This window comes from Hemicordylus capensis, chromosome 16, assembly GCF_027244095.1.
Source record: "Hemicordylus capensis ecotype Gifberg chromosome 16, rHemCap1.1.pri, whole genome shotgun sequence".
In the NCBI taxonomy this organism is placed as follows: Eukaryota; Metazoa; Chordata; class Lepidosauria; order Squamata; family Cordylidae; genus Hemicordylus; species Hemicordylus capensis.
Window position 1 is genome coordinate 14380828 of NC_069672.1, and position 27887 is coordinate 14408714.

At 46.2% G+C, this 27887-nt stretch overlaps 4 protein-coding genes across 4 annotated transcripts in view; 3 read left to right on the plus strand and 1 right to left on the minus strand.

Moving 5' to 3' along the window:
- Positions 1-1170: 1170 nt before the first annotated feature.
- CENPS (centromere protein S) lies at positions 1171-11594 on the plus strand. The gene is made up of 5 exons (XM_053280766.1): positions 1171-1380; positions 3757-3880; positions 5599-5632; positions 9256-9322; positions 11074-11594. The coding sequence occupies exons 1-5, from the start codon at positions 1315-1317 to the stop codon at positions 11230-11232; spliced, it is 450 nt and encodes a 149-aa protein (XP_053136741.1). The 5' UTR covers positions 1171-1314; the 3' UTR covers positions 11233-11594.
- A 67-nt stretch (positions 11595-11661) lies between these two features.
- CORT (cortistatin) lies at positions 11662-17467 on the plus strand. The gene is made up of 3 exons (XM_053280767.1): positions 11662-11771; positions 13363-13521; positions 15208-17467. Exons 2-3 carry the CDS (start codon positions 13393-13395, stop codon positions 15418-15420), a joined length of 342 nt encoding a protein of 113 aa, XP_053136742.1. The 5' UTR covers positions 11662-11771; positions 13363-13392; the 3' UTR covers positions 15421-17467.
- A 1275-nt stretch (positions 17468-18742) lies between these two features.
- DFFA (DNA fragmentation factor subunit alpha) lies at positions 18743-27328 on the minus strand. The gene is made up of 6 exons (XM_053280765.1): positions 27149-27328; positions 24377-24538; positions 22644-22783; positions 21785-21974; positions 20386-20543; positions 18743-19921 (listed from the first exon to the last, which is right to left on the minus strand). The coding sequence occupies exons 1-6, from the start codon at positions 27261-27263 to the stop codon at positions 19718-19720; spliced, it is 969 nt and encodes a 322-aa protein (XP_053136740.1). The 5' UTR covers positions 27264-27328; the 3' UTR covers positions 18743-19717.
- Positions 24394-27887, plus strand: part of PEX14 (peroxisomal biogenesis factor 14) — a 99156-nt gene continuing 95662 nt past the window's right edge. Inside the window, exon 1 of the mRNA XM_053280764.1 lies at positions 24394-24495. Coding sequence (XP_053136739.1) covers positions 24469-24495 — 27 coding nt within the window. The 5' untranslated portion in view covers positions 24394-24468. The remainder of the gene's footprint in view (positions 24496-27887) is intronic.

Genomic DNA, 27887 nt, shown 5'->3' on the forward strand with positions numbered 1-27887 from the left:
CGGGAGAATCTGCTGCTTTGTCTTTCATAACCATTGAAGCAGTCGATAAACAGTGTCATCTAGTGGCCTGGTGAGATATTTCTTAGGAAAGGTGGGGATAAATGTGGCATTTATCTGCTCTGTGTAGGGGAAATGCTTGACTAACAAGCAGAAGGTTGCTGGTTTGAATCCCCGCTGGTACTATATTGGGCAGCAGTAATCTAGGAAGATGCTGAAAGGCATCATCTCAGACTGTGAGGGAGGAGGCAATGGGCAACCCTTCCTGTATTCTACCAAAGACAACCACAGGGCTCTGTGTGTGCGCCAGGAGTCGACACCCTTTAACTTTACCCACCATATGCTGTAGAGCTTAAAACCCAGATGAAAGTGGCAGAATACAGGGAAATAAGTGTACATCTGGATTGGTGACTGACTAGAGCAGATTCTCAGCGTTGGGTCCCCAGATTTTTTTGGACTTCAACTCCCATAATCCCCATCCAAAGGCCACTGGGGCTAGGGATTATGGGAGTTGAAGTCCAATAACATCTGAGGACCCAACACTGAGAATCCCTGGACTAGAGCCTTTGGAGTCAGGCGGTATATTAAATAAATATGCACATGTTCACTTTAAAAATGAGCGTCATGGTCTCCTCAGAGGCAGCAAGGGAGTGAGCTACTCTGCACCTGCTGAACACGGTATGTGGAGAATGGCAGATGTGCACACCCCACACACACACACACACAGAGACAGCTGATGCTGATGGATTTGGAGTCAGGCGGTGTATGGAATAATTGTTCCCTGTAAAAGTGAACGTCAGGGTCTTCTCAGAGGCAGGGGCAGCCAGCGAGTGAGCTGCTCTACACGTGTTGAACATGACGTGTGGAGAACGGGACGTGTGCACACTCCACACACACAGAGAGAGCTCTATTCAGAGCTGGTGCTGAGCGAGTTGGAGTCAGGCGGCGTATTCAATAAATGTAGGTATGTTGACTTTAAAAATGAACGTCAGGGTCATCTCAGAGGCAGGGGCAGCCAGCGAGTGAGCTGCTCTACACGTGTTGAACACGACGTGTGGAGCAGAATAGCTCCCTCAGCCCTTCGAGGAGCAGCAGCCAGCAGCGCCGCCATGCCCTGACTGGGGCCCCGCCCCCTCCCTGCCCCGCCCCCTCCGCCATCTTGCTCCCTCCTCCCCCCCCGCCTCAGAGGCGGCGCCATCCTCGTCGGGCGGGAAATTCGGGCGCCATTTTCGGCCGCGGCCGCTGCCGGGCAGCCTGGGCGTCTCTCTCGTCTTTGGCTCCTCCGCGGCCTGAAGAGGAGGAGGAGGAGGCGCCGCCATGGCGGAGCGGGGGAGGGAGGAGGAGGAGGAAGAGGAGCAGCAGCAGCGCCTCCCGGAGACCCAGGTAGAGGCCCGCCGCCATTGCGTGAGGGGCGCCCGCCTGCGGGGAGCCGGCGCTCCTGAACATGTGCAGAGCGCCTCCAGGGAACTGGGGCTGGTGGGGGTGGCTAAAGCCCGGGCAGAGCGCCTCACTCTCGCCAGGCAGCTGTGGAGCCTGGGCGTGTGCAGAGTGCTTTCTTCTCCCACCCCCACCCGCACCTCGCTGAATTGAAGGGGAGGGAGGCGCCCCGAGCATGCGCAAAGCGTCTTGTTCCCCTGGGCGGTGAGGTGTGTGTGCCCCTGATCTCGTGCAGAGCGCCTTTTGTTGGGGAATGAGGGGTGGGTGGGTGTGGTGGTTGCATGTGTCCTGGGTGACGATGTTTTCATGTTTCATTTATTATACACACACGCACACACACACACACACACATATATAGTGTGTGTGTATATATAGATATAGATGTATGTGTATATATATATAGTACTAGTCAAAGGCTATAAGCAAGTTTATCTACCTGTCTATAAATATTATTTATTTATATTTATCATATAATATCTCTTAAGCTGCTTTATTTATTTAGTCATTCATTTGTTTATTATTGCGTGTAAACCACTTTGAGGAAAAGTGGCATATAAACATTTGGCGTTGTATTCTCCTTGCGAGCCGCCCAGAGAAAAACTTGTTATGGGGTGGCTAACCAATGAAGTTGGTGGTGGTGACTATTATTATTATTATTTAATTAATAAAGCCTATCTCTGGCCTGAGCAAGTGTGGTCTTTCTCTCTCTCTCCTTGAGTAGCTTATATAGAGAGCAACCCCACCCCCATCCTCTAAACAGGGGGAGCAAGCATGCCCCTGAGTATGTGCAAAGTGTCTGCTGTGGTGGAAAGGTGCCTCTCCCAACAAACTGCAGTTGCAATCTGTCTGGGTCTCAATGAATTTGAGAGGTGGCCCCTCAGCCCACAGGGACCTGCTTTCAGTGCCAAGGGTTCAATCAGCCCTAGGAATGTGAATAAGGCACAGGGTGCCACTGAGCATGTGCAGAGAGCTTCTTTCCCCTCACTCCTTAGTATATCTTCCTCCTTAGGTGTAGGGTTCCATGGTGGACTTCCCCCCCCCCAATTTGTCAGAGTTTTTGTGTTCTCAGCAACTACCCAGAAGGTAGAAACCCAACCCAGCGATACAGTGATGGGGAAAATGTTTCTGGTGGAATTTTAGGCCCAAAAGCTCAAGCCAGACAAAAGCCTGGTATCCATAGGAAAAAAATTTAGCATCCCTCACCTTTAGTGCCACTCCCTTGCCAGGAAATTTCCAAACTGCATGGCTGGAGAAAGCTGCTGCAACTAATATTGGCCAGTTGGAGAAAAAGTTCACAATTTGTTGGATGTTATTAATCTAATACAATATACAGTACTTCGGGAGCACCATCCTCAAGACTTGAAATTGACACAGTAGTAGTGCCAAGCCTTTTCTAGCTTCCTTTGGATTGTTTTTTAGAGCCATTGTTTCCATACATTGATTATTAATACATCCAGAAATGATTGTAGCTGCTATTACTATTTTGGTATATATATTTAACTGCAGCCCTGCTTGTTTTTAAGTCGAATGTTTTGTTTTGCATTGGTGGCTTTTCGGCTGTTTGGAACCGCTTTGGAAACTTTTGTTGAAAAGCGGAATATAAATATTTGCTGATGTTTGTTTATTTTTTGTTTTTGCAGTAAATTTAAATTAACTCTTAAATTTACAACATGAATTTGTTCCCTTGCTTGCAGGTTTGGGTTCTGTTTGGAGGGTTTGGAATATTTTGGGGGGATTCCTGGATCCAGGATTTATCATCATCATCTTATGTATTGCTCTTCTAGTGAAAGAGTGAAAATACAAAACTGAAACCAATGCCAGGCTTGTCTCACTTTGTCACAGCTTTTCCAGTTAATGTTGCTGCTGGTACTTGGCTATACAATTTTGCTTTGAATGTCAAGTTGCACAGGTCTGCACCACTGTTCCCTCTAACAGGGATTCCCAGATGTTGTTCACTACAACTCCCAGCATCCCCAGCTGCAGTGGCCTTTGGCTGGGGTTCCTGGGAGTTGTAGTCAACAACATCTGGGAACCCCTGTTAGAGGGAACACTGGTCTGCACAACTTGTGTGACATACTACAACAAATGCAGCCCAATAGCCATATATGAGGCCCAGTAGGAACTTGATTTAAACCACCTGCTTTGCTACTTGCCTGTGTGTGTGTTTTATGTAAAACACGAGCAACTACATACATAGCAGATGAGCTCCTGTCTGGCTTGGTGGGTCTCAAGTTGTGCCAGCCTGGTGCAGTGTGCACGCCTGGGCAAATGTGAGGTGTACAAGAGCGCATTGTGCAGCTTTCGTTTTTTCCCCTCCCACAGAGGCTGAAAGCTGCTTTTCACTACTCCGTCGCTTGCCTCTGCGAAGAAGTTGCAGAAGACAAAGAAACTCAGTTCACTAAACAAGCCATTGCAGCTATTTCTGAGATCACCTTCAGACAGTGTGGTACGGAGATTTTAAAATGCATATCTATATTTGATTGTAGGAGCAATCAGTGTATTAATGCTTTTTAAAAATAGAACTGGAGTTAGCAACATATAGAACTGACTTGATGATTGAGTTTTATTTTCTTAGCACTAGAGGGAGTACACAAGTCAAGTTCTGAGAAATCTGTTGGACCAAATATCCTCACCATCCTACAAAGCTGAATTAGTTGTTGCTTTAAATAGTTGTTTTTGTATCTAAAGCTGTATGTGCTCTGTACATACAGCTTGGGTATCCTGTGCACAGTGCATCACTTGTTTAAAAAATAAGCTTTCTAGTCCTTGGAAAGTGAAAACAAGCTTGTAAAAACACAGACAATGGTCATAGCCAGTCATCTATAAATCCACTTGCCAGCTCATTCAGCTGTAGAGAGGGGCCCCAGCCTTCTGGTTAGCAGGATGCACAGCACTGCACAGATCTCCTCCCCAGAGGTCTCATTTCCACTACAATTTTTGAGAAGGTAAGAAACAGCAGGCATCATTTCTGAGAGCAGGAGGAGAGGGCTCCCATGGTTTCTTACCATCTCCATATCCCAGTGCAAAGGACAGAAGATCCACTTCTCTTCTGCCTGTGTGCCAGAAAAGGAACTGAGAAGATTGGGTAGTGACCACAAATAATGGCTGTCTAGTGAGCTAAACCTAAATTTGTTGGTCCCTCATACCAAATCGGACTATTGGTCTATCTAGCTCAGTATTGTCTACCCAGATTGGCAGCAGCTCTCCAAGGTTTTGGGCAGGAGTCTCTCCCAGCACTACCTGGAGGTGCTGCCAGGGGTTGAACACAGGACCTTCTGCATTCAAAGCAGGAATAGGGAAATAGATCTGGTCTTGTGGTAGCAAGCATGACTTGTTCCCTTAGCTAAGCAGGGTCTGCCCTGGTTGCATATGAAAGGGAGACTAGAAGTGTGAGCACTGGAAGATACTCCCCTCAGGGGATGGAGCTGCTCTGGGAAGATCATCTAGGTTCCATGTTCCTTCCCTGGCATGATCTCCCCGTCAGGGCTGAGAGAAATTCCTGCCTGCAACCTGAGAGAAGCCACTGCCAGTCTGTGTAGACAATACTAAGTGAGATTGACCTATGGTCTGACTCAGTATATGGCAGCTTCCTATGTTCCTAACCTGTGGTACCCCAGGTGTTGCTGAACTACAATCCCCATAATCTCCAGCTACTATTTATTGTAGCTGGGGATGATGGGAGCTGTAATTCAGCAACATCTGGAGTACCATGGGTTGGAACCCCTACCCTGAAGGAAATAGCTTACAGCAGACAGTGCTCACGTGTAGTCACCCATCCAAATGCAAACCGGGACAGACACCACTTAGCAGAGGGAATAATTTGTGCTTGCCATTGCAAGACTTAACTGTCCACTTCAGAAATCTGAGTAGATTAGATCTACATGGAGCTTCTGGTGGCAAGCAATAATTCCAGCAGTCTGTGAGCAGCTTGTCCTGCAGTTCCTAGTCCTATTTACTTGGGAGTAAGACACACTGAACTTGGAGGATTTGCTTCCAAATACACATGCTTAGGATTATACTGGAAACTAGATTTCATTTTTTAAAAATGAAAGTTGCCTTATATTTTAGCAATAATTATTGGGCTACCCTGCTAGATGAAAAATCTTTACTTTTCAGTCTTGAGGGAGGAAAAACATTTGAGAGTCTTCTTATTTTCCCTTTCAGAACTCTTCGCCAAAGACCTTGAAATGTTCGCTAGGTAAGTACCGCATAAAGATATGGTACTTTAAAAGAAAAGAGAAGTGGATGTTGTGTTTCTTTATCTGACAAGAAGCTAAGTAGAAAAAATTTAGCTTCCCCTCTTTGCCCTTCCCAGAACCAGCTGATGTTGTTTTTAGAATATGGCTTTGATTCAGTGCTTGTGTTCCACTGGGGCTCAGAAAGTTTGTTTTATTATTATTTTGTAGTCTGAATGCGGAAGATTGATTCAGACCTGTAAGGTTTCTCTTCCCCCCCTCCCCAGTCTCATCATCCCATTCTTCTGAAGCTTACTTGAGTACTTGGCTCAGAAACGGGATGCATGTTCCCTAAATATGAATAGCTTTCAAGGACCTTGCATTATTTGATAGTTTTTCTTCCTTCTGTTTTACTCTGGAAGCTAGTATAAAGCGCAAAAATGTACATACACAAGACAGACAAAAAAGTAAATTGCCTGGAGGATAATGGAGTCTTTGTGCTGAGCCCCGGGTGGATTGTGCACCATCTGATGTAATTGCATGCAGGTGTGCTGCTCAACCACTACACACAACAGTCAGAGTGTCTCCTTTTGTTACCAGCTTGTTAGCCACAAGCAGAGCCCCTTGGAGAGCGGGTTGGTAAGTAGGTGGTTTTGCTGTCGGCTTTTCAGAGGTGCCGTGTGCTGTATCCTCGCACGACTCCATCTGTCAAATTGGAGCTGGCACTGGTTTCACTTCTGGATCCATAACACTTTCTGCCGCCCATATATAGGGTGAGCATCCTGCAACATGGACATTGGGCTCCTGTCTTGGAGTCCTGGTGGAGCAGGTTAAGACAGCCATGGCCCCTTTCCGTCTGTTCCCTCCTCGGTCCTGTCATCTGTCTGCCTCCACCTGCTGTGGCGAGCAAGCAGGTGAGGGGGGCAGAAGCAGGAGGGAACAGACGGAAGGAATTGCACCTTACCTGCCACCTCTTCTATCGCAGCTCTATCCATAAGCCTGATTTTATGCCACACTCAGCCAGGTCAGAATCTTGCCATCATTTACATAGCCTGTAAGGATATTTCTCTGAATGGTCACGGACATTTAACATGAGAGACTTCTTCTTGCTTTGTGTTTCTCCTGACTGAATGTGAGCACCAGTTTCTTCTCCTCCCAGTCTTGGCTATTCACTTCCTTTATTACAGTCACAGACCAACACAGTTTACAAACAGAAGCCCAACAAAAGAAACGTACATAACCTACAGGGTTATGTTACAGTAGTTAAGCACATAGTTAAGCATAAAGATCAGTTAATGATGATTCTTAATGAACCCCGGGCAAATTTTACTGGCTATTAAACAGAACTTAGCCATGGATCTCAAGTCATTCTGGACAGCTAAAAGATAATTAAGATAAAAAGAATCTACAACCTGGCTGACAGCTAATAAAAGGGGCTATATGTTTATGCCGTATATCTTGGTAAAATTGACAATAAAGGAGCACATGAGCCCTTGTTTCAATATCTCCCAATTTGCAGAGACAAGTACGTTCTTTGTAGAGGATTTTGTGATATCTCCCTTCCAGGACTGCTGCTTGCAAGGCGTTGCATTGTGCCTGTGTCAAAGCTCTGCAGTATTTTGGCACGGTTATCTGGTTGAGGTATTGGGCAGAGTTGAAACTCAGAACTTGGTTGCCCAAATGGATACCAACAGGAATAGAGCTCTGATCAATTTGACACTCCATATCATATATTCTTTGTCTGAATTTGAGCTTGGCATTTTCATACCCCAGAGTTATCAGTGCAAAAGGGGAGAAACCATAATGATGCAGCTTCTCCTCCAGCTGTCTTTTCCACCTGGAGTGATAGATATCCTTTAGCTCAAATGGAGCTAGACCTGCAGGGTGGAAAACCAGCTTCAGCCAGAATTTGAAGATATTAATCCATGCTCTGGCCTTGGCTATGTTAATGGAACTGCCCTGGGGTATTTGGTCAGCACTCCAGTGTTTGGGCTGTGTGGGAGAATTAGCTCTTAAAGGGGGTCAGCTCCACCAGTTTTTTAATTTGTGCAAACGTTTAGACTCAAGAAATGACTGGATTGAGACACGGTGATCGTTTCAAAATTAAAAGAAGGTCTTATTTGAGGGAGGGGATACAGAAAAGAGAATTGTGTGATTAAAATGTTTTATGTGTTCTGTATGTGTTTTTAACTGTTTTATATCATTATGAACCACCCAGAGACGTGAGTTCAGGGCGGTATACAAGTGTGATGAATGAATAAAAATACATTTCTAGATAAATCTACTATTATGAGGCGTTTTAGCTTAAAGTCTAATTGTGTAAGTGCCCAGGCGGGCAAGAGAAAGAGGCTTGAGTAGCTAACCAACTGTGTGCAGTCTGGGGCGTTCTTCTGATCTTGATTGCACACCCTCTGCCTCCGAGGGCTGCCTTCTTGAGTATTCATTCTTCTGGGTCATTTGTGGTCAATTGACATGTTGCAAATTATGGCTCTAAATCAGTCTCTTTGCATAAGGGGCAAGTATGTTAATGTGTGCATCAAGTGGGTCTTGAATGACTCAGAGAGCACCTGGGCCTCAGCAGCAAGCGGATATCTTCAGCCAGCTTTGTTGATCAGAGTTGTTTGCGGGGTTGGAACTAAAGCTCCCTTGAAACTTTCCTTGATCCAAGCCTTGACGTATTTTCATTGGAGCCAACCCCAAAATTTTGTCTGGCTGATAAACTGAGCCAACACTTCTTCACCCCTGGATCACCCCCACTTATAGATAGACCTGCAGCTTGAAGTCGTACAGTCCAAATGGATTCTACCACATAATTTGCTGGACACTTAGTATTTTTATTTCGTTTTTTAAAAGTTCTATCCTATCTTTCTTGCTGCAGGCTACTGTCATTCCACCATTAGTCTTGAGAGGGAGGGTGGGGACGATGGCAAAATCAGGCTATCTCCCAACAAAAGTCAGGACACCAATGGCTATAGAAAAAGCTGGACTGAAGACACTTGCCAGATAGGAGCAATTGATTTGACAGGAGGAAGAGATCGGGGTGGGCTCATCTGTATAGGCTGTCAAGAGCAGCTGAGTTCAAAGGGCACCTGGCGATTCCAGAAGTGACATTGCTGTGTTGCTTTGGAAATGACTGACTCCCTGTCAGGATCCTCTGTGACTTTAAGAGGATGTGCTCTGCATGGGCAACAAAATCTCCATACAATTCCTGGGAGAGACAAGGAACTGTGACTGAAGTTCAGGCCGGATTAGCTGCAAAGTTCAGAAAGCAACCTGCAAGTACTTAAGGTTGGCAGCGGAGATGCAAGCTTTCTGGAAATTCCAGAGTCCAGTTGGCAGAAACTAGTGAGTTAGAGGGGTGTGTGGCAGTGAATGGTTGGGAGGACCTCAACAGAAGACAGATAAAATCTTCTTTTAAACCAAGGATGTGGTGAAGTGGTTAGGAATAAGCTCAAGAAGGATCCCAAGGTTGTACTTCCAGACACGATGAAACTTGTCACCCTGTTAACATGCAGCCTAAAGCAGCATTAGCCGTTCTATGGCTTTGTAGTCAAATAAGCACCTTTAAGGAGTACCTATTCTAAAGCTTCCCCCCCGCCCCCCGGCGTAAACGCCTTTTGTTTTGATATTTTCTTTCTTCACCCAGGCATGCAAAAAGGAGTACAATTAATCTTGAAGATGTGAAGCTTTTGGCTAGAAGGAGCAAATCGTTGGTGAGACGAGACCCTTGCTATTTTGGCAGGTTCTTTTTCCCAGGATAGATCTTGCCATCTTCTTAAGGATAACTTCTAAACAAATTTATATCTTTTGCTCATGGAATGTTTTTCCTTGAAACGAGTTGTTCTCTCCAACTGTCATCTTGGAAGCCGTCTTGTTTATTCCTTTCCTTTTTATAGTTTGTGGGGCCATAGCTCAGTGTGAGAGCATCTGCTTTGCATGCAGGTTCAGCCCCTGACAATCTCTCCAGGTAGGGCTGGGAGAGACTCCTGTCTGAAACCCTGGAGAGACGCTGCCAATCAGTGTAGATGGAACATAGGAAGCTGCCATATTCTGAGTCAGACCATTGGTCCATCTCGCTCAGTATTGCTTTCACAGACTGGCAGCGGCTTCTCCAAGGTGGCAGGCAGGAATCTCTCTCAGCCCTGTCTTGGAGATGCTGCCAGGGAGGGAACTTGAAACCTTCTGCTCTTCCCAGAGTGGCCCCATCCCCTAAGGGGAATATCTTACAGTGCTCACACATCAAGTCTCCCATTCATATGCAACCAGGGCTAACCCTGCTTAGCTAAGGGGACAAGTCATGCTTGCTTCCACAAGACCAGCTCTCTTCCAACCATGGTCTGCCTTGGCATAAGGCATCCTCCTTTGTTCTCTTGGAGACAGAGAGAGAAGGGCAATGTTTTGGGGTAGGTTTCAGACCTATTTTGGGAGTAGATCACAACACTAAATCATTTCACTTGCAAGGCCCAGCTAGACATTTCTTGTAAAAATACAAGTTCAGCTGTTGAGTGTCTGCTGAGATTAACCTCGTCTGGGCAGGTTTTCCCTTCCATCTGAACTCTGTGCAATGGATAGCCATCTCAGAAAGTGTGGGCAAAGGGAGCAGCTAAGTTCTGTGTCCTTGAACTAACAGCTGCAGCACAGCTTAATTGGGTATGGAGCATCTTGTCAGGAAGAGCAAGACGGCTGAGCCCATCTACACTCTTTTGGTCACAGCTGCACTAGTTAATAGCCCTTCTTTAGACACCACTGCTAGTTGCGTTGTTCTAACGGGAGTCATGGGAGAGTCAGATCATATTCGTGAAAGACCTGGATTTGAATCTGTCATCTATAAGTGTCCCACTAAGTGGGGCTTGGTCTACATAAGGACATAAGAAGAGCCTTGCTGGGTCAGGCTCAAGGCCCTTCTGGTCCAGCATCCTTTCCCCCCACAGTAGCCCACCAGATACCTTGGGATGCCATGCAAGCAGAAGATGAAGGCATCCCTCCTCCCCTGCTGTTGCTCCTCTGCAACTGGTCTTCAGATGCATCCTGCCACTGAGTCTGGAGGTAGCCTATAGCCATCACAACCAGTAGCCATTGATAGACCTGTCGTCCATGAATTTGTCTAAGCCGCACTTAAAGCCATCCAAGCTGGTGGCCATCACAATATCCCATGGCAGAGAATTCCACAGCTTAGTTACGTGTTTTGAAAAAGCACTTCCTTTTGTTGTTCCTAAATTTCCTGGCAATCTGTTTCATGAGACGATCCTTAGTTGTGAGAGAGGGAGAAAATTTTCTCCCTATCCATTCTCTCCACACCAGGCATTTTATAGACCTCTATCATGTCCCTTTTGGGTTGCCTTTTTTCTAAACGTAAAAGCCCCAAGCATTTTAGCCTTACCTCATAAGGAAAGTGCTCTAGCCCCTAATCGTCTTGACTGCCCTCTTCTGCGCCCCTGACTGATAAAACTCTCTCTGTTTCCAGCTGAGGTATATCACTCAGAAGAGTGAAGAACTTGTTTTGAATAACTTAGAACAGAAAGAGAAAAGAAAGAAGAAATCTGGCCCTGGAAAAGGGAGAAGAACGTCTGATGAGCAGGTGGAACCTGGAGTCGCTGATGCCAAGGACTCCAGCATGGTGTAGTTTTCTCTCTGGCAACCTCAATCCTCTTCACTCTTCCATCACGTAGCAGTGGGGAACTTGTGTAGCCATAGGATGTTCGTTTGCTTGTTGCTTTTGAGTGGAACAGTCTCGCCGGCTTACGTCGAGTAAGCACAGTATAATTGGGGCATTTGTTCTGTCGCTTTCAAGGATGTGGGAAACGGATGCTTTCAAGAATTCGGAAGAGAGAGATTTACATAAGTGGAAAAGACACTGCTTTATAGTTTCTGGGGGCTTTTTATGTATTCCGAGGAAGGAAATTGCCATGTGTCAAAGACTGAATTCATTTGTCCAGTCCGTAACAATGCATTAAAAGGAGCTATATATATGCAGACACAAAACAACTCTCAGTTGCCTTTAGCTCAGAAAGCCGTGAGCCAGTCCTTTATATTCTCAGGGCGTGAGAACATAAAGTCTTCACAGATGTCTGAGGGGGCACACCCATTGCCTTCCAAATCATACCCACAGGAATCCAGTGGCCAAACAGATGCCTCCAGGAGACTTGCAAGTATGGCATGAAGGTAGATGACCCAGCCCTGTTTGTCCCCCAGCACCTGGTATTTGTAGGTATACTGCCTCTGAACGTGGAGGATCCATTTAGCCGCCATGGCTGCTAGTCCCTGATGGACCTATCCATGAATTTGCCTAATCTCTTTTTTTTAAAGCCATCTAAGCCTATGGCTTCTGCCATATCTTGTGAAAGTGTGTTCCTGAAGTTGATTATTTGCTGTGTGGAGGAGAATGGTCTTGAATCTACTTCTCATCAATTCTACTTCTCATTCATTAACTGAATGATCCTGGATTCTTTTCAGGATCACTCGACCCAATCATATGGTGATATTTTAGTCTGCTTTCCCCACACCATTCATTGTTTTATAAATCTTGACTGTGCCCTCCCAATAACAGATTGTCTCCTAACATTCTTGTGGGGGAAAGCTGTAACTCAGTGGTAGAGTGCCCTGCTCTGCATGTGGAGGGTCCCAGGTTCAATTCCAGGCTGGGCTGGGAAAGACTCCTGCCTGAAACCTGGGAGAGCCATTGAGACAATACTCAGCTAGATGGACCCAAGGGTCCGGCTCGGTACAAGGCACTTTCCTGTATTCCTGTGGACAGGCAGAGCAGATCTGAGACTATGAAATGTTTTTGAACACACACTCCCCACCCACTCCTAGCTTAGTGGCAGAGCATCTGCTTTGCATGCAGAAGGTCCAAATCCCTGACAGCATCTCTAAGTAGGGCTGGGAAAGACCCCCTAGTTGAAACTCTGGAGAGCCACTGCCAGTCCACATAGACAGTACTGAGTTAGATGAATCAAGGGTCTGACACTGTACCAAGCAGCTTCCTCTGTTTCCCATCGGATGACTACGTGGTTCCCAAATACTCTGCTAAGGTGACCTACAAGTGGAATTTTGCCTTAGGTTCTGAACTGATCTCTTCAGCCCAGTTCAACACACCCTTTACCTAGTAGCTTGGAGAACAATCTAGAAAATCCCCATTTCTCTCTATTTGGCACTTGCCATGATGAAAGATCCCTTTGGGATGTCTTCATTATTCTGTTAGGTCTCGAAACAATACTTAAACTTCCTAAACTTAGTTCTGAGCACTCTCATTGAAGTGAAACTCTCTGTTCATGCTGTGCATATCTTGAGGCGGTTGCGGCTGTCTCTCAGTAGGCTGCCTTCCCCCCACGCCCCACCTGCTGTTAAACTCCTCCATGAAATCCACCATCGTGAATCATGTGTAGCTAAATCACCCTATTTTGTGTTCAAAGAGGCCTGATCGTTACAGGAATAATGGCAAGGAAATGAGTTTTGGTGGGGTGGTGAGTTGTTGTTGGTTTTTTTTAGCGAATAAAAATGCATACACAGCTTAAATTAGCAGTAAATGTACTCTAATGGCATTGGTACCCAGAGGCTCTAATTAAGGGTTAAAGCCACACAAGATGCACAATTTGGGGACTTAATTGCTCCCTGGTTTGTGCGTCATTGCTCAGGCTTAGAGGGAAGAAGGGGGAGATGTTAAGGGGGGAGGGCACTCTGATAAAAACGTATTAAGTTGGAAAGTGTATTCTCCCCCCTCCCCTCCCCTCCCCATTCAAATATAACTTGCAAGCAGGTGTAGCCTGTGACAGAACTTGGCCAGATGGCATTCATTGTGCATCCCCCTGTCTGCCTCTTTCTGCTGGTGCTCCTCTCCTCCTCCTGGCCCATGGGGGCTGCTGCAGCTTCTGTGCTCCCTGTTCCAGAAGGGCTAGTGTGGAAAGACAGCAAGGTAAGCTCAGAATTTGGAGGCGGGGGCGTGGGGGAGGATGGGACACACCTCAATGGGATGATAAACACAGCCAGTGGATTTCAAGCGTTTTGTCTGACCACAGGGCTTTCTGTTCATGCTGGTTTGCAAGATGGAACGGGCAGATTAACTGATCACAGTAACACTATGTGGAGTGGTGGTGGTGGGCTTAATCAATGATACAGCACTCTCTTAGCTGTGTTTACTTGGAAGCAAGTTACTCTGTGTTCAGTGGGCCATATTTCCCAGGAAGTTTGTTTAGGGTTGCAGACTTAGTGTTTAACCTGACTGAACGACAACCTTAGACCGCTGTCCTGAGTATACTGTATTTACCCGAATCGAAGACGGCTCTGAATTTAAGACGACCCCCTTAAAAAGTAGAGCATAAATACATGCTATATCTGTATTCACTCGAAAGGAGCAAGACTCTGAATTTAAGCCAACCTCTCAATTTCTAATACCAAAAAACTTGGACCATGAAGAAGCTGCTGCCAGTCAGTGTGGACAGTACTGAGCTAGGTGGACCATGGGCCTGACTCGGTAGACAGCAGGTTCCTATGTAACCTTGTAGACACTTGCTTTTACTTGGTAATTAGCAATGAAGCAAAAACTATGTTTTAGCGTTGTAAGATCAAGAACTCAAATATAGAAAATACCGACCTGAGAATGCTTTGTTGCCAGAAACAGACTCTCGTTAAGAACAAGGTTATACTAAATCATCCAAGCTAGCTCTGAAGTATTATTGATGAACTCTCCCTCCGATCTCCATTGTCTTATGTTTCAGCTTAAGAAAAAGAAGATACTCCAAAGCTCTCCATTTATCAACACAATTGAACGCTGCCATGGGTTTTCAGAATGGTCATTAAAGGAACCGTTTTAAGAGTTTTCGACTCTTGAGTGCTTGATTTACTGGACTCTGTCTTGAAAAAGATCCAAGAACCAGTACATAAAACCCACCATTAAAAAGACACTTTTCATCCAAATTATTGGATGATCTGCAGCATGATCTTATTAGCAGCTGATTTCAGGGTGTGTGTGTGTTTTAAGGAACATTGCAATTCTTAAGATTAAGAGAATTATGAAATGAAACTGGGTTCACTGCAAGTTGGGTCTGCTCCCTCCTTTTCTTACCATCTGGCCCCCAATGTGATACTCGTCCCACTGTCTCTGATCCCCACCAAGGGCACAACATTGAGATAGTAGCTGCAGGTTACAAAGGGTTCTCAAACCTGGCTGCCCAGATGAAGCTGGACTACAACTCCCATCACCTCCAACATCATCTGGGAATGATGGGAGTTGTAGTGCAACAAGATCTTGGCACCCAGGTTTGAGAATCCCTGGGTTACAGGGCTGGAAGAGGCCCTTATACGACTGATAGCAGATCCCCGGGGTCTTGGGCGAATAGATGATAGCTAGATTTATTTCTGGGTGATGGGACTTCATACATTCCCATGGTTCTCACCGAGCACTTCTTATTCAGTGACTATGGAGATTTCATTTAGTGTCCTTTGGCGATATTGTTGATTGCTCCAAGCTCTTTGGCGCAGAAAGGAATTTGTGAAGCAAAAGTGTGATTTTGTGCTCCCGCTGAACATTTCTAGGAGATGGTCTTTCTGCCATGAGTGCTTTCTGCAATGGTGCCTAATCTCCTTTTGCTTCATTTCCAAGTACCTCCAGGTGCCTGCAGACATACGGAGGAGCGAGCTGCTTGCTTTCCTTTCCAGGCTGGCTGACTGGCCGTCTCGTCCGAATGAGGCGCCCCTGTCCAGGCAGAAGCTGGAGCTCAGCCCCCAGCAAGAGAGAGCAACCCTTCCTCAGCCCCTGAGCCGGGAAAAGGCACCCTGCAAGAACTTCTTTTGGAAAACGTTCTCCTCCTGCTAAGAGAGTAGAACTTCCTGGAATGCCTTTGTAGCCCCACTGGACTCAAGATGAATATTGTCAGTGACTGTTCTTCTTTGGGAGCAAGTGCAGTTGTGTATTTAGGCCTCTCCATCCCTTTCATCAGTATTAGACACACACAGAGAGAGAACCAAATCTGTACATCAATATGGAACTCCTGTGTGGACACGCTCGTAGGGCATTAACTGATGTCGCACCCTCCTCATTCATGATGCAAAAGTTAGCATGCACCATGTATATTTGCATGAAAGTATTTGTCCATTTCCTCAACAGTAACAGTTCCCCAACGTGTCATTCCACTGGTATCAAAGCTACTCTGTGTGCTCACTCGTTTGTTCTGAATGCCTTAGGGTTCCTGTGGCATTGGACTGCTGGAATATCTTCCCCTCTTGATGTTCAGTTATCAGTGCATACACACACAAAGAAACCAACCTGGCAATGGTTTGGGGAATCTATTGTTTGTAATGTGGCGGGGAGAAGAGTGGAAGTTGCCCTATAACCATAGCTGTATGTGCTTTCAGATAGGGATGTGCACAGAACCGGTTTCCCTGGTTTGGTTTTGCCCCTCAGAACTGACCCCTGGTTAGAGCTCAAATTTAGCTGGTTTGGATTGGCTCGAAACCCTAAAGGTAAAGGGGAATGTGATGAGGATTCCCCTTTACTGGTAAAGGGGCAGTGGGGGGCTTCTTTGAGTGTAGAGGGGAGTAAAAGGTACTTACAGTTTGTGTAGGTGCCTCACTGGATTCCCGTTCACCGGTCCGAACCCAATCCGGTTCGAGTTTGAACCGCACTAGTTCAAGCTTGTACTGGCTTGCTTTTGAGCCAGTTCGCACATCCCTACTTTCAGAACCGAATTGGAATTACTCTCCTGCTTGTTATATTTTGAGTCGCACTCTTCCTTCTAGAAGCTCAGTGTGGTTTATATATGATCCTCATCCTAGCAACAATACTGTGAGGTAAGTTAGGCTGAGAGGTGGAGACTGGTCAAAAATCCCTCAGTGAGTTTTGTGGCTTAGTAGGGCTTTGAATTTGGGGCCCCCAGTTTAAGTCCAAGACTAGTCGTTATCTCATACTGGCTCTAAAGTAACAAATTCTGTGACAAGAAAAGTGGAGTACTATGCACTGTATATATTCTGCAATTTGACAGTTTTGCAGATTTATGCAAGCTGTATTATAATGCACAGCTTCTTATGCATAATTCTGCTATCCATGGACTATATGAGAGCCCAATACCCGTTCCCTCAACCGTGAAAGATTGTATTCAGTCACCTTTGGCTTCTGAGATTTCATCATTCTCGGCCCATGTGCTTGCGAGCATACCTTTGCCATCACGAGGGCTAGCAACTTGCTCTTTTTAAAAGAAATGAAAGCTCAAATTCTAAGCTCAGCTAGAACTGGCCAGTTCCTCAGGACAGATGCTTTCCCTGGACTTCCCTAGAATAGCAGAATACATGCAGCTCTGGCTTACATTTCAGGGGATTCATTAAAAACATGCCTGCACTGTATACGTCTTTAAAAGATCCCAGATGGGTAGGACAGAGGCCAGGCTTCAAAGCTAGAACATGTTTACTTGGAAACAAGCCTCATAGATTTCATTTCCCACAAGCCCACGCAGGAGCAGAGCCTGCGTTTTTGGACATAAAGAGTTGCTTGGTGTTGCTAGCAAGATGATGGCAAAAGAAATCTCTTCTGGGAATGGCTGTAACTTTGTGTTCATGTAGTGTCATGGCATCTATGAAATGCTTTTGCTTGTTGCAGTGATTGAATTGCTGGGGGGGAGATAGGTCCCTGTACCATTCGGTGCCAACCTGCACAGCCTCAAGTTAATTGTCCGTCTGTGTGTTACAAAGGAAGGAAGGAGCAAAACACACTAAGAATGGCTTCAGCTGTTCCTCATGGGCTATTGCAAGCTTGCTAAGGAATGCTGTCCAAACTTGCCTGTCTCTCTCTGCTGTTTGCCAGTCCTGAGCTTGTTCTGAAGTACAATAGTCTTTCTATACTGAAATAAAACATTACTGTGCATCCATAACCTTTGTGAGTGTTCTATCCAAAGAGCATGTGTGTGGTCACAAGCATCCTTCCTTAGCAATGTTTTAGCCTCCCTAGCAAGGGTCGGCTCACACGCTTGCTGGGATATTTGTGAACTCCTCCCAAACCAATTTTGTGAGTTGGATGGGACTGGAGACCTATTGCCTTTCGGAATTTTGCAAATTCACAGGGGACAGGTCTATCAATGGCCGCTAGTCTTGATGGCTGTAGGCTACTTCCAGCCTCAGAGGCAGGATGCTTCTGGATACGAGTTGCAGGGGAGCAACAGCAGGAGAGAGAGTGTGCCTTGGTCTCTTGCCTGTGGACTTCCTAGAGGCCTCTGGTGGGCCACTGTGGGAAACAGGACGCTGGAGCAGATAGGCCTTGGGCTTGACCCAGCAGGGCTGTTTTTATGCTTATCAGATCTTATGTAAGGCCACTAGATTGTCTCTTTACAATGTCCTTTTAAAGACACTGTAAGCTTATCTAATTGTCTTTCTCATCCCAGTTGCCTCCTGGCCTGGCTTATCTTGGGTCCTGCTCATGGCTCCACCACTAACAGAGATCCAGTTGGCGGGGACTAGAGACAGGGCCTTTTCGGTTGTGGCCCCTCGGCTTTGGCCCACCGTCCCTGAAGAGCTTCGCTATGTTCCCTCCCTCAGTGTTCTTAAAAAAACAACTAAAAAGACATCTTTTTAATGAGACTTTTTCATGTTCCATCTTTGGTTATATCTGGTAGTTCTTTAGTTTTTATAATTCTTAATTTTTAGCTTTTTAAATAACTTTGAATTTGAAACTTAATTCTGATTGTGGTTTTAGCTTGGACTTGTAATTTGTTTACTTAATCTGGTTAATTTTATTAGCTTTATTTTACATTGTATCTATTTTATTGTTGTGCACTGCCCTGAGCAGTAGTGTATTGGAGGGGCGGGGTATACATATTTTTATTAATAATAATAATAATAATAATACCCCCTTTGACTACTGTACTGGGGCTCATTGAAGTGCATCCTTAGTAGCAGATTTGCAGAACTTGCTCTCTGTAGCCTGGCAAATACTGTGTTGTGTTTTGCTTCATATTTGTACCCTCAGTACTCTCATTTGCACAAGATTGCTTGCACCCTGCTGACTGGAAGAGAGGGAACTTCCTTTGCCACTATGCTTCATCACTGGGTGTCTGCAAGGAATGTGGGGAGAACTGCCTGCATACCTGTAGCCAGATTAATGGATGCCACACAACATGAACCTTAAAAAGGTCACTAGCCCAGGCAAAAAATACTCCAGTAATAGAAAAGATTTAATAGCACTAAAATGTGCGTCAAATCATTCTTAAGCAAACCTAACCAATAGTAATCCCCCCCCCTTTTGCTAGTAAGAGCAGTAGCAATCCCTTCATCCAGGTTGCACTGTAAAAAGCCCTCTTTGGCGTGCTGCAGAACTGCTGCTTCTCAAACGTCCTCCTAAAGTCGATGCGTTTCGTAGCACAAGCTTTAAGGCAACAGCATGGAACTGACAGCTGGGGGCAACTTGAAATGTGGGACGTACAGTTAAGTTCTGTGAAAGTGTGACGTGTGGCCAAAAAGGGACGGACTAGGGCGGAGGTCTAGCAGGAAAAGACAGTTGACAGGAAAGGCCCAGGAAAAACACGAGGTAAAACGAGAGCTGACCAGAAACCACAACCGAGGCCAGAAATGCCTTGGCCCCAGGCCAGTGCCGAAGCAAAGGCCAACTCAGAGTGTGGCCTGTTGGAAGAGTCAAGGATGCCTCTGGATACCAGTTGCAGGGAGCAACAGCAGAAATGGGGGCAGGCTTTCATCTCCTGAGGCAGCTGGTGGGCCACTGCGGGAAACGGGATGCTGGTCTAGATAGGCCTTGGGCTATCCAGAATGGCTGCTCTTAAGTTCTTAAGCTTTATTGCCACTAGTAAGAAAACTTTTCGTCGTATTAAAAAAAGACATTTTTCTCCACCCTTCAGCACACTACCATGGTCTTCAAAGATTGTTCAGACAGGCCCCCAGAGGCTGTGTACCAAATATCTTTTGAGTTTGTTGTCGAAAAGCAAAGCAACTATATAGTTCTGGTTTAAGAACGGGCAAGTTGTGGTGCCCTCTGGGAAAATGAGCACCTTCTGGCTTAGCAAGATGCTGTGGACTTCTGGAATGACGCCTTGCTCTTCAACACTGTCCTGACATGCTCAGCGTTCCGCTTGTGAAGGCACAACCACCCCTTGGTGCACAGAGGGCCGGGCCTCCTACTTCTTGCGCTTGGAACTCAACCAGTCCCCCCAAGGCAATTTCTTCTTGCCCTTCGAGATGCTCCTCAAGGATTGCAGCGCCTGGACTTGCTGTAGACGCCTCGAAAGTTCCTGCTCGCAGGTCTTCTGCAGTGCCTCAACCTTTGGCCCGTCCCAGCTCAGGGCCGCGGCAAGGGCTTCTGGGTCTTCTTTGAAAACCAGCTGCAACAGAAAACAAAAGCTCATCACTCCGGGCTGTTAAAACAAGATGTGGGGAGCTGGTGACTGGTTCAGCTCTCCCGTTTCTGTTTTTAACTAAATGCAGTTGCGGGGGGGGGGGTGTCGGGGTAGCTCCAAGAGAGGCTCTGCAGGAGGGAGGATTTAACCCTCTTCCCTTCACCATCCCCCTCATCTGAGTCTAAATTGGTAGCACATTGGCAGCTTGCCTCAAGCCGGGAATGTAGTAACTAGATGGGACAGCTCACGCATACTAATTAATGCTCCCTTATTGTTCCTTTTGCGGCACCCAGTTTGCTTGAGAAACATGTGCCTCTTGAACTGAACCTCTCAACCATATCTGCCTCCCCGGCACCATTCACGCCCCCCTCTAGCTGTCTTTGCTAAACTAAGACGTTCCAGCTGCTTTAGCCCTTCCTTGTATGGAAGTCACTTCTGGTCTTACCCACCTCTAAGTCCTGACTGGCGAGGCTGAGTTCTGGGGCTGCTTTTTCCTTGAGTGTGGCCAGGAGCTGGCGATTGAGCAGAATCCCAGTCCCAGCACCTCTTCTGCTGCTGCCATCCATGTCGTCCGCCTCAGTACCCTCCATAGCAGTTTCTTCCGACTCTGGAGGGGAACCAGGAGAGTGTGTTTTTGAAAAGGAGATGTGCCCCTGAAAATACAGCCCGTCTTACTGGATGCTGTATTATTATTATTATTTATTCAGTTTCTATACCGCCCTTCTAAAAATGGCTCAGATTGGTTTACGCAGAGAAATAATAAATAAATAAGATGGATCTATCTCACTTGCTGTAGCTTCTGTTCACTGGGCAAAGAAACACCTTTTACAAATGCACTCTTCTGCTTAGCAGCAGGAAAGCAACTGTCCCTGTTCAGCCCAGTAAATAAATAATCTATCTCCTGTAGCTGCTGCTGATGGTATCGCTCTTGTATTTCTTTATTTTATTTATTTAGCATATTTATATGCCGCCCCAAACTCATGTCTCTGGTTGGTTTACAATAAAACAACACCGATTAAAACAATGTAAAAACATCGACAAATTCCATAAGTCTAATTAAAAGCTTGGATTAATAAATGCGTCTTAACAGCTCTTTTAAAAGCTGTCAGAAATGGGAAGGTGGCAATGGAGAAGGCCAATCCCTGAGTAGCCACCAGACAGAGCTGCCAGGATTTTCAGATTATGAATCCTTTTTAGTTTTTTGGTGTAAACCCCTTTGATAACTTTTCTATTGTTGAAAAGCAGTATACAAATAATAAAATCTATCCAAGGACTACACTACCATAACATTGCCCAGTTCTTCTTTACTGTAGTGATGTGTCTCAAGAGTATTTATTTTATTGGTTTAGAATATAACCCGCTACTCCAGTACACTTCTGCTCAGAGCCACTCACAAAATCAATAAAACAGATAAATTATAAAATAATACAAAGTTAACAGAAATTAACTAAAAACAAGCCTCAGTTAAAGCCCCCCAAAACACGATAGACACCAGCAACAGCCACTGGAGGGATGCTGTGCTGGGGATGGATAGGGCCAATTGCTCTCCCCCTGCTCAACAAAGAGAATCGCCGCTTTAAAAACATGCTTCTTGGCTCAGCATGTTTCTTTTTCCACTCTCTTTTTAGACTGGGAGTCCTTTATGGATAGGGGACCATCCCAATTAATTATGTATTATTTGTCGCTTTGAGAACTTGGGTTGAAGAGCAGTATATGAATAGTCATAGTAGTAGTGGTTTCTTAAACACTCTTAAGGGAGGGAGCATGATGGAGCTCTTCCAGGAGGGTGTTCCAAAGCCGAGGGGCCACACGGAAAAAGGCCCCGTCACTCATCACTTAACCTATTACCTTCTGCCTTGGGAACAATGTGGTCCTCATTTTTCAAGGCCTGCAGGTAGAGTTCCAGGAGCTGCCTGGACTGGCGCTCTTCTTCCCGCCTGTCCAGCACTTGCTGGAGGGTGTCCTGCAGAGCTTGAATTTTGGCTTGGTTCTCAGCAAGTTCGCATGCCAAATCCGGACATGGCACATCAGTGAGCACCTGGAATAAAATGCAGCGAAGGGGTTTACGCAGCTGCTTTGTATCGGGTCAGACCATTGGCCCATCTAGCACAGAAGTATCTACACTAACAGAAGGGAGGTCACCGGGGTCTTTCCCATCACCTGCCACCTGATGATTCCATCCAGAACTGCCAGGAATCGAACCCAGGACCTTCTGCATTCAGAGCCTGTACTGTACCAATGAGCTATAGCCCCATGGGCCTAATTTGACACCGGGGTACCAGATCTTTCTCCTGCACCTACATCAGCCAAAGATAGGGTTACTTCCTTTCACTTTCCCCCTCACGCATATTCAACGTTAAATATTCCAAACCACAGATTCCGTCCCTTGCTTAAACTAGATGTTTCTATGATTCTAAGCTTGGCATCCAATGCACGCTTCCTTGAAACCAGTCCCGTTGAATTTGGCAGGACCCCTAAAACTGGGTAAGACGGGGCTGTATGACAATCAGTTAGATCTTGAGCGTGAAGGCAAAACTCCATCCGCTGAATTGGGGGCAACTTCCACCCAGCAAATGCGAATATGCCCTCCTATTTTATTCCTTGCCCATTATCATGGTTAGCTTGTGAAGGGCAGGGAAGGAGGACAATATAACATGGCCATACACAACATATCGTGCCCATACACTCAGGGCAGCTCCTTCTGTACCTGGAGATCTTCCTCAGACATCAAGATGATTGTGGAAAGGTCACCCTTCAGCTGCCTTGCAAGGTGCTTCCATTTCTCTGCGCCACTGTCCACTCCATCAACGTCTGTGACCTCTTTCTCAAGCCAGGCTGTGCCCCCATCTGAAAGAGGCCCAGTGGCGAGCGATAATTACAAAGAATCTTGCAGAACCTGTATGCCACAATCCTCTCACAGTACATTAGGCTTCCTCACACCATGATTATCATTAGATTATCACATGAGTATCACAAACGCCCTGCCCTAGCTCAGGAGATCTGCGTTTTCTGATCATGTTTTCCCGTTTTCTGATCATGTGCTCCAGTTTTTTCATCATGCGCTCTTAAAAAAAGCATGGTTGGAAGAGGGAGGACTTGGGTTGGAGGGCATTTCCTCCTGCCTCGGTAAAGTGCTGGGTACAAGAGGTGGGAATGAAGCCTGGTCAAGGGAGGAGAGCTGGTCTTGGACAAGCATGAATGGTCCCCTTTGCTAAGCAGGGTCTGCCCTGACTTGCATTTGAATGGGAGACTGCATGTGTGTGCACTGTAAGATATTCCCCTTAAGCGGTGGAGCCGCTCTGGGAAGAGCAGAAGGTTCCAAGTTCCCTCCCTGGCAGCATCTCCCAGACAGGGTTGGGAGAGACTCCTGCCTGCAACCTTGGCGAAGCCGCTGCCAGTCTGGGTAGACAATACTGAGCTAGATGGACCAAGGGTCTGACTCAGTAGTTGTCAGCTGCCTATATTCCATTCTTTGACCTAGCTCCTCTCTCCCAGACAATCCCTTTCTCTCCCTCCGATTCTGCTTTTTAGGAGCACACGATCACAAAAATTTATTTAATGTATTTCTATACTGCCCAAAACTTGCGTCTCTGGGCAGTTTACAATTAAAATCACTTAAACAGACAGCAGAGCTCCCGAACGTGGGTGCAGCATTTGTCCTACAATAGCAATCATCATATTAACGAGCCTAAAAAAAAATCTGTGGGTCTTTCCGATGCTAAAAAGACTTCTGCCTTTGTTGCAATGGCTATCTGGGTGTCTCTCTCCCCCACCAAACAACAGGGAAGGTGATTAAAAACCGCATTCTGTAATAGAAGTGAGGAAGTGGAGAGAAGAAATGGATTCTAGGAGGAGGACTGCAAGGGTGGCCTCTGCAGGGGAAAGGAGGGGACGTTGGTCTTGTACAGAGACTGCATGAGGGTTTTAGGTTTGTACATTTGGGCTGCTAAACCCCCCCAAAGCCACAGAGAAGAGATAGAAAGGTTTCCAGTAGCTATTGCTTCTGGATCATGTAGTGTTTGTCACACAGGAACATAAGAAGCTGCTTTCTGCTGAGTCAGAACTTGGTCCATCTAGTTCAGTATTGTCTTCCCTGATTGGCAGTGATTCTCCAAGGTTCCAGGCAAGAGTCTTTCCCAGCCCTACCTGGAGATGCTGCCAGGGATGGAGCCTGGGATTGTCTGCCTGCAAGTAGATGCTCTCCCACTGAGTTACAGCCCCTCCTCAATATCAGCAAAGGCAGAATGAATCATGCAAAATGGGCACCTACATGCCAATGTTTTTCATTTGCATTGTTTATAGCAGTTACTGTTTTTTCTGGGCAGGAAACAGGGGTTCGTTGCAGTGAGAGCGTGTTTGTTTTTAACGTGTGTTTTGACCAGAGAGTATATACACACTGTCCTTCCTAATGTGTGACAATTCTACTAGATGCCTGCCTACCGATGCTGCTGCTGGCCCACTTCTCGCCCTTTGCCAGTGCCACAAATTTGGTGTTCGGTGGGAGACACAAGAAATAGTCCTCGTCGTCCACAATGGTGCCGTCTTCAGCCAGTACCAAGGTAATGGGCGCCAGGGCCTTGTCAATTAATAGGAGGTCGTGAGCTGTGGAAAAGGGAAGAGTGGTGATTAACAAGGGAGAAAAATCTTCTTCCAATTGCAAGCACTTTCTATGCAGAAGGCATTTCCAAGATAGGGCTGAGAGAGACTCCTGCCTGCGACCTTGGAGAAGCTGCTGCCAGTCTGTGTAGACAATACTGAGCTAGATGGACCAATGATCTGCCTTGGTAGAAGGCCGCTTCCTGTGTTCCTAGAGTATTTTCCCCACTCTTGAGCCCTTAAAATTAGGCACCCAAAAGTTCACGCGACTTTCTACCTTGCAAGAGGTCAGAAACATTTGTGTTTCATTGCTTTCCTATTCCAAAAGCCCCTGGATGCCCGTCCACTGAGCACATTTGGGGAAACAAGCACATGGCCATTTTCACTTCTACAAATCAGCACAGAACCACTGTGTTCAAGTTCCCTCCCTGGCAGCATCTCCAAGCTAGGGTTGGGAGAGACTCCTGCCTGCAACCTTGGAGAAGCTGCTGCCAGTCTGTGCAGACAATACTGAGCTAGATGGACCAATGAAGGTGCACACAGAGGTTTTGAAAACTTCTCTTATTTCTTGTGTTTCAGGCTATGTTGTTTTATTGTTTTTAAGCTGCCTTGGGGGCCCTTTGGAGGCAGAAGGGCGGAGTAGAAATATCTCTATAATTTAATAAATGTGCCGTGAATGACTAACACAATTAGTAAACATTTTGGGTGGGGTCTATAATTTTTGTGGACTTCTTTGCCCAGGGGTGAGACGCCTCTCCTGCAATGCAGGAATAAATTGCTTTTATAATCAGCAGCTTGTCTGTCAGCTCAGAGTAATTTGCAGCGCCTATAAGTGAGACATACAGGAGAGAAGCCACCAAAGAGGCTCCAGAAATCAGAATTTCCCCCGGGACCTTGTGCAGTGATATCAGTACAGAGCTTTCTTAGAAGGCTTTAGGGCAACTGCACAGAATCAGAAGCCACAATACAGGTTTAGCCAGAGCTTCCCCACCACCGCCACAAAGGAGCTGGCAATTCCTTAATGCAATTAACTTTCAAGGAGTTTCGCCCAACATCTCTTAAGACTGGAACACTGAGAGACGTCACCTTCTTCTTTTTCTCTTGGTCCAGCTGTTCAGGGTTAACCCTTGCCCTAAGAGTCTCTTTTCCCACTGCCCAGTCTTCCTAACACTCCCCCCCAAAAACTGCCTTACACCGAGTCAGACCTTTGATCCATCTAGCTCAGCGTTGCCTACACAGACCGGCTGCGGCCCTCCAAGGTTTCAGGCAGGAGTCTTTCCCTGCCCTGCCAGGGAGTTAAGCTTGGACCTTCTGCGTGCAAAGCAGGTGCTCTTCCACTCAGCTATGGCCCCATTCCTAAACAAAGGAAGCTGCCTTATACTGAGTCAAGCCCATGGTCCATCTAGCTCAGTATTGTCTACACTGACTGGCAGCAGCTCTCCAAGGTTCCAGGCAGGAGCCTTTCCCAGCCCTTCCTGTTGATGAAGCCAGGGATTGGACCTGGGACCTGGGAAATGGCTTGACTACCAAGCCAGAGATTTTTTATTTATTTTTATTTATTTATTCAATTTTTATACCGCCCTTCCAGAAAGGCTCAGGGCGGTATAAAGGTTGCCAGTTCGAATCCCCGCTGATAAGTTTCCCAGACTATGGGGAACACCTCTGTTAGGCAGCAGTGATCTAGGAAGATGCTAAAAGGCATCATCTCATACTGCGCAGGAGGAGGCAATGGTCAACCCCTCCTGTATTCTACCCAAGACAACTATAGGGCTCTGTGGTCACCTGGAGTCAACATTGACTCGACGGCACACTTTACCTTTTGGTTTTTTTAAAAAGTCTATTAATTTTTTACTGCCAATAGACAGACACACACTTTAAAAAAACCACACCATTCCCACTAAATGTTATGTTTCCCTTGTCTAAAATTTCATTCAGATTTGATCATTCTGTTAGTGAATTGGTGGCTATATAATAATATAAAGAATAGCAACAAAACATTAATTTTACTACCTACAGAGTAAAAGTGTGGAGGATTGCAGCCTAAACCTGCCTATTAAAAGTCATTCCCAAACAAGTTACCTATTAAGCTAATATGTAACAACGACCCCTAAGACTGGTACCCCTCCCCCAAAGTTCCTAGTTGTATCCCAGGTTGAAATCGAACTGGTGCTGTTTTTTGCACTTAGAGGTGCTGCAATGGGAGAACCTCATAGCAACATAGGAAGCTGCCACATACTGAGTCAGACCATAGGTCCGTCTTGCTCAGTATTGTCTACACACACTGGCAGCGGCTTCTCCAAGGTTTCAGGCAGCAATCTCTCTCAGCCCTGTCTTGGAGATGCTGCCAGGGAGGGAACTTGGAACCTTCTGCTCTTCCCAGACCGGCCCCATCCCCTAAGGGGAATATCTTACAGTGCTCACACACGTAGTCTCCCACTCAAATGCAAACCAGGGTGGATCCTACTTAGCTTAAGGGGACAAGTCATGCTTGCTACCACAAGACCAGCTCTCTTCCCAGTGGAACCTCACCAGTGGAATATCTGCCTGTGGTGCAGCCTCTACCAAAGGGAAACAGGCTGGTATTCCAACTATTCAGCTCCCAGTGGGGATTCTCACCCTTGCTCCTTAGCTCCCGCAGGCAGGAGGCTGCTACCCCGTGTTGCTCCTGTTGGCCATTCCTCCTGATCAGGCATTGCTTCAACAGGGACAGTTCAGAGCCAGCCGTCGCCATCGCTTTCCTTGTGCTCTGCTCTGCAAAGCGGAGGGCAACAGGACATCACCGAGCCCTCTCAGCAGGCAGCCAATCAGAGTTCAGCTCGGTCTCGCGGTGTGTTCTGGGACGTAGAGTCCTTTTCGAGCGTTCTTTCCGCACTCTAGACTCGCCACCGCGCCCCCTTTCCCCGCTGCATCATGGGGGATTTAGTTCGGGTCCACCTGATTAAAACTACAACTTTTATTACGCAGTTCTAGAGCGAAAGACGCATATTAAGTTTCCCCCCTCATACTTAGGCAGAATCCAAGGTTTTTTAAAAAAACAAAAACAAAATTATTGCCATATTTCCCGATACTGCTCATTAAGTGGGGATTAATTTGGATTCTTCTAATTCTGAATGGAATGCGTTTACTTCAATGAAAGTCTCATAGTATGCAGTATAGGATGGCCAAATGTCAAGGAGGACTACATTAGAACCGTATAATATTCTTAGCTTGCTGCTTCTGTTTCTTATTCTGCTCTTTTATTTGTGGGTTTCTTGGGTTGTTGTTTTTTTAATATGATATGAAAATTAAAGAGCATCAAACAGGTATTCTGACAAGTAGTTCTTGCATCCTAGAAGGATGCAGTTAACCAGGGAGA

Coding starts and splice junctions, on each gene's coding strand:
- CENPS (XM_053280766.1), top strand. CDS start 1,315: ATGGCGGAGCGGGGGAGGGAGGAGGAGGAGGAAGAGGAGCAGCAGCAG. Junction 1,381..3,756: donor AGCGCCTCCCGGAGACCCAG/GTAGAGGCCCGC, acceptor CCCCTCCCACAG/AGGCTGAAAGCTGCTTTTCA. Junction 3,881..5,598: donor GATCACCTTCAGACAGTGTG/GTACGGAGATTT, acceptor TTTCCCTTTCAG/AACTCTTCGCCAAAGACCTT.
- CORT (XM_053280767.1), top strand. CDS start 13,393: ATGGCATTCATTGTGCATCCCCCTGTCTGCCTCTTTCTGCTGGTGCTC. Junction 13,522..15,207: donor TAGTGTGGAAAGACAGCAAG/GTAAGCTCAGAA, acceptor TTCATTTCCAAG/TACCTCCAGGTGCCTGCAGA.
- DFFA (XM_053280765.1), bottom strand. CDS start 27,263: ATGGCGACGGCTGGCTCTGAACTGTCCCTGTTGAAGCAATGCCTGATC. Junction 21,975..22,643: donor TGTCTGAGGAAGATCTCCAG/GTACAGAAGGAG, acceptor ATTTTATTCCAG/GTGCTCACTGATGTGCCATG. Junction 19,922..20,385: donor TCGCCAGTCAGGACTTAGAG/GTGGGTAAGACC, acceptor TTTCTGTTGCAG/CTGGTTTTCAAAGAAGACCC.